The 9070-nt window shown below is 42.7% G+C and overlaps 1 protein-coding gene across 2 annotated transcripts; it reads right to left on the reverse strand.

Moving 5' to 3' along the window:
• Positions 1-59: 59 nt before the first annotated feature.
• EIF2B1 (eukaryotic translation initiation factor 2B subunit alpha) lies at positions 60-9009 on the reverse strand. Of its 2 annotated transcripts, XM_036921974.2 has the most exons (10): positions 8862-9009; positions 7908-8009; positions 6712-6848; positions 6484-6600; positions 4742-4854; positions 4144-4212; positions 3115-3190; positions 1713-1838; positions 793-1005; positions 60-507 (listed from the first exon to the last, which is right to left on the reverse strand). In XM_036921974.2, the coding sequence occupies exons 1-9, from the start codon at positions 8872-8874 to the stop codon at positions 841-843; spliced, it is 918 nt and encodes a 305-aa protein (XP_036777869.1). In that variant the 5' UTR covers positions 8875-9009; the 3' UTR covers positions 60-507; positions 793-840. The 2 variants fall into 2 exon arrangements, with proteins under 2 accessions (XP_036777869.1, XP_036777868.1); XM_036921973.2 differs by having other exon boundaries at positions 60-1005.
• Between the last annotated feature and the right edge of the window lie 61 nt (positions 9010-9070).

Below are 9070 nucleotides of genomic sequence, written 5' to 3' on the forward strand. Positions count from 1 at the left end.
GTCTTCAACCAAGATGGCCAGTACATTTGGGCATTTATCAGTATTGAAGCAATTCCAGATTAAAATCTTTCACATAATTTATTTGAAAAGATGCTGAATTGTTCCCAAGTACAATTTAAAAAGCTGTTGAGGACCTAAACGTGTTTAAAGGAAATTCACATCTTTCACGAATACGGTTTTAAGTTTACAAATGTTCTGGAAGGCATCTTTGTAAGTGGTGAGCCATGGAGCATACTCCTGCTAAATGCTGTTTCTTCCTTCCTTGGGTTCTCTTGGTAGATTCCACTCCATTTGGCTTGATCCTGTCGAAGAGATGACAACCCCTGGCTCATGTTCATCATTGGAAGTCGGCTGTGAACTCAGCTAGCATTTCCTGCCTTTCTTATAAGGCACCATATGAAACATGTGTCCTGGACTGTTAGTTATTGAAGGGGTGCCTGGCTGCAGTCAGGAACATCCTTTTTTTCAGGCTTGCATCTCTGTACTTGACACTTTTGGCAAATCAGTCTGGAGGGCAGGGGAACAAGGAGGTGAACTTGCACCTGTCTTTCATCAGTCAAGTAGCCAATAATCTAACCTGTATTTCTGGAAACTGGAAATGAATGAAAGAATCTGGAAACCATAAGCACAATTTAGGTCGGGTTTAGGGAAACATGAACATATTTTAGATGGGACTGAAATGAATAAAAAATTCTCCCAAGACTTGTAATTTGAAGTCCTTTGTCCATAATCTTCATAAAAAAACAATTCAGGTTTGGCCTGGCTCACTGAGGGAGTCAAGAACTTACTCACCCTGTGCCACCCACATCAGCTGTATACCCACAGGAAAGAACCCAGTGGTTACAGATACAGCTTGATGAGCTCGTCACTGACCGCTGAGGGCGTCAACACACCCAGGTCTGTAAACAGCAGAGTTATTAAGGAAGGAGAGGTGTAGTCGACCCACGGGTGCTCCTCCTTGAGGTCTTGTCCCATCCGTGCAGACTTCAGAGTGTCTGCCTTATACTGAGGAGGTAGGAAGAATATGTCAGTTAGCTCCACGTTTAGGCCCTTGAACTGGTGAGTCTTGGCCTGAGCAATTAACATGCTGCTGCCCCAAAGGCTCTCTGGGAATCCAGCTGTGCACACTGATCAGGAGGGCAGTGCTGCTGGGCTGAGCCAGACAGCAGCCCACTGGCCCAGGGCCATAGTTTAGTGAAAAACCTAAACCATGTTTCCTCAGTAGTGTGCAGGACTGTACTTACTCCTCCAGACCTCTCAAGCCAACAATGTGGGGTGTTTATAGAGAGCCTACACTATGCTAAGTGCTTCCTAGGGATTACTGGAGAATCGTCGGCACCCTGTCAGAGAATGCTGACATTTTACAGAGAACTGAAAACCAAAGCATTTCCCAAGGTCACACAGCTATTAGCAGGGAGGGAGAGCTGAGCCCCTAAAGCTGACTTCCAAGCTCCTACTGTTTACCACCACTTCCCCCACCTCCCTGAAGCCCATATCTAGGGCTTAAGTGAATGAGGCTTAAAAACTTGAAATTCTGGGGACAAGTGAGACTCCGTGAGTCTAAATTCAACATCCAGCAATTATCTCTGTATCCTAAGTGCAGAGAAAGTAGCAATGGGAAGTGGATGACTCATCAAACATTCTTAGAGCTACATTTTTTCAAAGGTTTCTGTTTAGACTAAAATAACCATTCAAATATGTAAAGCTCTTACCTTAAACTTATCGGGGACATCTTGCTGGTTTAGTGGGAAAAGCCGTACAAACTTGAAACTTTCTGCAACGACATAAAAAGGCTTGTTCTGTGCTTTGGCGCACACAGCCATCTGGTTGGTTCCTATCTGGAAAATCAGAGAAAATGGAGAAGCATGAGATCTTATGGCACATCTGAAGTAAAAGCAACAGAAAGCATGAGAGTGAACACAATACATGTAATTCTCACTGGAATGAGGATCTTTTAAAAAAGACATTTCTCAAAAAATATATATAAATGGCCAATAAACACATGAAAAGATGTTCAAGATCCTTAGTCATTAAGGAAAAGCAACTCAAAACCACAGTGAGATACTATTTTACACCTCTTTGGATGGCTATAATTTAAAAAGTGTTGGCAAGGATGTAAAGAAATCAGAATCTCAAATGTTGCTGGTGGGAATGTGAAATTGTGTAGCTGCCGTAGAAAAAGTCTGGCAGTTCCTCAAAAAGCTAAACACAACTACCACATAAGCCAGCAATTTCACTCTTAGGTTTACACCCTAAGTAAGTGAAAACAGGACTCAAATAAATGTACACCCATGTTCACAGCAGGATTATTCACAATAGCCAAAAGGTAGACACAAGTATCCAACAGCAGATGAATGGATAAACAAATGTGGTCTAGCCACACAATGGAATATGATTCAGCCATAAAAAGGAGTGAAGTACTGACACATGCTGCGACATGGAGGAGCACTGAAAACATACTCAGTGAAGTAAGCCAAACTCAAAATACAATGATTCCACTTATATAAGGTACCCACAATAGGCAAAAATCAGAGACAGAAAGTAGATTAGATTAGGGGATGGGAAGGGGGAAATGGGGAGTATTGCTGAATGGCTACAGTTTCTGTTTGTGGTGATGGAAAAGTTGAAAACGCAGTAGAGATGGCTGCACAGCAACATGAATATAATTAATGCCACTGAATTGTACACTTACAAGTGATTAAAATGGAAAATTTTATATTATATATATTTTGCCATACTCAGGCAAAAAACAATCACGAAATCTTTCCATGTTAACCAATGGATAGAGAAACTGTAACATTATATTGATACCAAATATATGCAACTAGAAAGGAGCCAAACAACCGAATTCCAGTGAAAGCATGTTCTGAGAAAAGATAAATTCCTTTCTCCCATATTATGGAGAAGAAGCTCTAAAGCAGAAGGAAACTGACCAAAATGTGACCACTGCAATGGCTTGTGGGAACTGGGAGACAATTCGATGCAATGGTGACATCCTGAAGTTAAGCAGGATCAGATGAATGAACCATAGCAGCCAATGCTGTTTTGGTGTCCAAGGTCAGCGATACATTCCCCTGCCTTGAGCAAAGAACTGGGGAAAACTGACGCTCCTACCTTGTTAATGATTCCTCCATTTTCTACAACTCCTTCAGCACCAACTATGACAAGATCCACTTTCTCCATGATATACCTAAGGAAATCAAAAAAGAGTTTTGTTATGTTCTTAATTCTTGGCTCTTACTAGAGGCATTATCACCTGCAAAGACTAATATTCCATTTTCTAGAGTAAATTTCTCCCGTAACTTTCTTCCAAAGAGCAACTTAGTGTGGGAGACAACCCTTGGCACTGTTACCAACTCTGCTACCAGGGGGACTAAGACTAATTTTGATCACGGCCACACAATGAAACATACACTTCACACTGCCCCCCCAGTACATGCACATGTATGTGTGTAGAAGATGCAAGAATTTCATGACCTGGTATTTATCCTTACTACATGTGGCAAACTCAATTGTCTGTTCTACTTTAGAACAAGCAAAAATTTAAAAACCTGATGTGATCTGAAGTTGGAAAAAAGTGCTAGGTAATTTAAGACTCTTTCAGATGGAGAAAGGCCAATTTACCTTTAAAATCAGCAATTAGAATTCTTCAAAATGCTTACTCTTGAACACATTCCTAATTCCCTTAGTCATCTGCCTTCCGTGTTTTCTTTCCAAGAAATGACTACTCTTGCTTTCTCTTTGAGATATACTGACAATACACAGGACATGTGACCTCAGTGTTGGGAGCCAAGTTCCGTGGTTGAGACAAAGCACCCCAGAGTGCCACTGAGAACAGCCATGCTTTCCAATCAAGAGGGAGCACTGACTACGTGTGCTGAGCCTAACCCGACCCTTTGCACTTTGCTCTTAAAATACACCATAAACCATGGAAACAACTCCCATCTCCCCAGCATCCTACAGCCCTGCCTTCTGGATGCACTATCCAGATCGTATCATGAGCTTAACTGGTTAAGAGGCAGGATACTACCCAGTGCAGTTTTATGAATGGGACTCAAACCTTCAATCTGGAAATCTTGCTTCAAACCAACCCTTGGGGTGGATGAGGAAAAGTAACTGTGGCTGGGGAAGATGGGAGCTTACCCAACGGCAGCATCCAAAACCACGGTGACGGGGACATTGAGGTGGCAGAGAGCTTTGGCCATTTTCTTACTGAAAATGACATTTTGAAAATATTAGAGGATGTCCAAGAAAGTCCCACAGTGGTGTATGATGAGTCACTTAATTTGGACAGTGATAAATCATGTTTGCTTGAAACTCATTTAATAATGGATTAAGGGGCAGATCCCAAGACTTTGGATTAAGGAAACAAAGAGTTTGGATCTTTAGAAGTGGGTGTGTTTCAGGAAAACTATACTCCTGGGGACTCTGGGCAAGATATGCAAATTTAGAAAAAAAAAGTTTTTCTTTACCTTCTGGATAGATGAAACATGAATTATCGATTCCTGGATAAAAATCTTTCAACTGACACAATTTCTTACTGTTCCTGATTTAGCTACTAAATAAAAACTCTACATCCTGCACTGGGACCTACTGCAGTCACTTTTCTTCCAGGGCCAGGAACAGGCAAAAAGACAAAACCAACTGATCAGCAAATTGGGGGCATGTTTTGGCCCCTCTTACAATGGATTCTAACCTCAGTTTGACTGCTGGGCACATAACCAAATGGAAAGATACTTACCCTGATAAATCTGGCTGTGACTCTGTAATGTACACACTAAAACGCTTCTTGGCCGCCACGGCTGCTTCCAACACCCTCAGGACCACTCTGGAGTAGGCGTGAGTTAATATTCTCTGTGGGCCGAGAAAACTCCGTCAAAGGGGCAGGCTTTGTGGTCATCACCCATACTCTCTGCCACTCTAATGCATATTCCTGGTACCCTAAGGCTTTCTCACATATTAGCTATAATCAGAAAGGAGGTCCTTGAGAGCACACCAAGTTTAGGTCTAGATACACGATGAAAAGTTTTCTGCCAGAGGAATACATTACAGTCTCCTCTCTTGCAATTCTGCAAGTGCAGAAGTGGGATCTCCATGTGCTGTCACTCACAAGATACAAAAGCCTTACAGCTGAAGGCTCTGTTAGGTTCCTTTGGGTTGGTTTTCCCATTTCTAAGACATGGTTTGCACACCTGGGCTACAGGCACCAGGCAGTAGCATAAGGAAATGCAGTGGGCCAGGTGGGGCCAGCAACAAAGTGGAAAGGCTAAGTTCCAGTTTGTCACTTGGTCCCACTGTTGCCAGATCATCTGATTTTTCCAAATGAGCTGAAAATCCAATACCTAAATGTTTGCTAACTCATTTTTTAAAAATTTATAAACACTATTGGTAAACAAAACCAATCTGTGGGCCAGATACAATTTGTAGACCCTTATAGTTACCTCTGCTCTAAGGAATGCAGTACAGAGGACTGTATAATGCAAGAGGGATGGGCATAGCTCCCTAGCACTTTTCTGGGCTTTGCCTGAGAGCTTGTTAAGGTTCTCAGGTCCCACCCCAGACCTACTGATTCAGGGTCTGTGCTTAATAAATTAAGCTCCAGATGGTTCACCTGCATGTTCAAATCTCAGCAGCTCTGCTCTGAATTGAATCTAAGTCACTGCAATGCTTGTCTCCACTTGGCCAAAAATGGCTTTGTTTGCAACTGGCTTTTGTACAAGTTCCACTCACAATCTATTACATCACTTATTTAATAATATACCTTAAAGGTTGGGAAGGTGGTAATAAAAGAGAGGACAAGATTTCAGAGTCACAACGCAAGTAAATAATTTTATGGCCAGTGGAGGCTTACCTGTCAGAAGGGAGGTACTCTGCTGGGAAAGACACCATAAGTTTTATTCCCCCTCTCCCGGGAAGCTGACTTAACTTGTAGCTCCTGTCTTTCCTCACTTAACTTATAAACACTTGGCAGCTTTATATCTCTGTAAGAGCATTTCAAATGAAACTACAGAGGAAAATCTCAATCTACTGCAAACCTTTAAAAGGAAGACAGTACTAACCAGTGCCAAGAACTATTCTGTGTTGAATTCTGTTCTGTGTTAAATTTGGATTAGTACATGTCCAATAATAAAAATACTTCCTTAGTAAGACATCAGATTAAATCAATAATCATCCCTGCTGTCCCAGCGTTTCCCCTGTTTGGTATGACAACTATCTATAATAATGATATCTACACACTTACATGATGCTCACTATGTGCAGGCAGAGTGCAGAGCACTTACACATTCCATCTCATAGTCCTCACAACCACCTGCGAGGTAGGCAGGTTTCTTACTGAACAGATGAAAAAACTGCAGTACAGAGAAATTAAGTAACTTGTCCAAGGGTACACAGCAAGTAACTGACAGAGGCAGGATTTTACCCCGGGAATCTAACTGCAAAGTCCTTGTTCCCAATGACGACACATGATGAATATCTACTCACCACCCCATCTTTGACGAAAGTATGGCATAAATCTGCAATTTTACTTCTTGATAGTGATATTCTCCTGAGAAAAAGTTCACCCCGCTCAATCATGATCTTTTTACATTTCGAGTAATCCTAGGAGGAAAAGAGCTAAGTAAGAGGAAGGGGAAGATCCAAGTAAAGCTGAGAATATCTGCAGCCAAACAGAGAAGTAGAAAGGTAACCCAAGGGAGTGCATGGGCTTACAGAGTATTCCAGGGAGGTAAGGCTGATGAAGCGCAGGAAGAGCTCCCCGCCCGAGGACACGGCCACAGAGGAGTCCACGCCACACAGGGTTTCTATGGCACTGGTAAGATTCGCTCTCAGGCCCTGGATTGTCTCCCCTGGATTGATCACATGAGGAATGTAATGTTCATCTTAGTATCACAGCTCCTTGGTAGGTCTATGATTCACTCATTCATTCAACCAGTATTTATTGGGTAGGTACTGTATGCCAGGCATTATTCTAGATGCCAGAGTACATCAGTGAACAAGATGAACAGGGTCCCTCCTCTGAGGAAACTCCCTTCCTAGTGGAAGAGGTAGACAAATAAACAAGTATACAAAGAAATAAACAATTACACATTGTAATGAGGACAGAAAAAAGAAAAATGATGAAAAAAGTGGAGCTACTTTTTAGGTAGAGTTAACAGGGTAGCCTCTTGAAGTGGGGGGTCCAGATGCATAAAGACCCAGTGGGAAAGGTTCCAGGTGCAGAACATAACAACACAAAGACCTCAAAATAGGTACACACTTGGTATGAAAAACAAAGAGAGGCCAGTGTGACAGAAACACAGTTCAGTGAGGGACACATGAAAGGAAATTAAGCAGCAGTGGCAGATGAGGTCTTTGAGGAGGCACAGGCAAGGCTTAGCTGTCTGGATGTTATTGTAGGTATATTGGAGGTTGTCTTAGAGATACAAGTCTCTAGGGCAGCCCTTCAGATTAAAGGCTTTATTATTATTATTATTTTCTTTATACAAGATGTCATGCTCTTCCCAGATGCTGGCATTTAAGATGCCTGAATTAGTAGGTGGTCACAATGAACGACATTAATACCAGAATTTATTCTGGAACATTCTCTATAGCTACTGTACAGAATCTGGCACAAAAACTCAGTAAACACTTGTAAAGCTGAACTACTGCTATAACTTAAGGTTCATGGTTAATTTGATATAAAATGGTCAGTGCTGATTTGAAGTATATTTCATTTATGAAAGAGGATCCATTTAATGATAACTTGAGCACTCTCTCCAGGTTAAGAGGAGGACTGAATGCATGTAGCAGCTGAGCTTGGGGCTGTTACATTATGCTGGCACCATACGTCTCTCACTTTCTACACTTCTCAAACTTATTAGAAGACTTTCCTAATGCCCAGAGTGCTGGAGGATGACCCTGTTTACCTTTATCTCTCTTCAAGAACTCCAGCAAAGTCCGGATGGCAGCTACTGCTGAGGCCGTGTCAGGATCTTCTTTCATCTGAGACTTAAAGTATTCGATTAACTCTGGGAAGAGAAAAAAGTGATCCATTAAATTCATTTAGCAGGATCTAAGACCAGAGTGCTTGTCAATGATTGCTGACCTTAGGAATCAAACTAATTTAGAAAATACTTTGTTTTCAGGGTGTTTGGTTTCAGGAGCACCATAAACGTTAATGAGAATAGAGATGATACCACTTTACTATTTGTAAGCTTTTTTTCTTTCACTTTGAAAAAGCAATAGCATAAAATTTAAGCCCCACCAAATGACAGTGAAAGATCATTCTCCCTCTTATGGTTGACCCCAAGTCCTGAGAGAATCCCAGAGTCAACCACCACACCAATTTCTTCTACACCCCTCCATTCTATACTAATTCAAGCCTATCACCTACATACACATGTACATGTATGTGCACGCAGAGGTCGTATCCCCCTTACTTTTTTTTTTACATGAAAGTACTACATGTATTAGTTTGCCCTTGTATCTCACATTAATACCTTGCTAAGCACATCCGATGTGCACATCAAATTCGCCTTCCTCTTTTTATTTTAGTACCAGATTCAATAGGGCAGAGAGTCCCACCCATACTTTACAAATGAAGAAATCAGTACTGCAAACCTGTACACTTCGTCCGAAGTCTCACTTTTTTGGAGGAAGGCACTAGAAAGCGTGGGGAGAGGGTGTGTCTGGGGATACCCTCGGGACCCATCTCCGGGATAAGAAGAGCTGCGAGGGGGATTTAGTTATGACTATAAGAAGCACATGCAGCCGAGCAGCCTGAGCTTGGAAAGTGACCCCTTCCTGAGCCCAGCCTGGACGTGCGAAATGGAGGGATCCCTGCGCGGCGGTTTAGGCCTAGCCGTCCCGTCCCGATTTACCCTTGTCGTCCATGGTCCCCTGCGGAGAGCGGAGCCCTAGGGGCCGGGAGCCGACCACGCTTCTTGGATGAGTCCGCAACTGCACCGGCTCCGAGCTACACAGACTGACAGCGCGCGCGGCGATTCCGCACCCCACTTCCGGCGCTTTGGGGGCGTGGCCGGGCACGTCGCGCGGCTCTGTCCAAAGTGCCTTGCGCATCACGTGGCGG

Source organism: Manis pentadactyla, chromosome 14, assembly GCF_030020395.1.
Source record: "Manis pentadactyla isolate mManPen7 chromosome 14, mManPen7.hap1, whole genome shotgun sequence".
In the NCBI taxonomy this organism is placed as follows: domain Eukaryota; kingdom Metazoa; phylum Chordata; class Mammalia; order Pholidota; family Manidae; genus Manis; species Manis pentadactyla.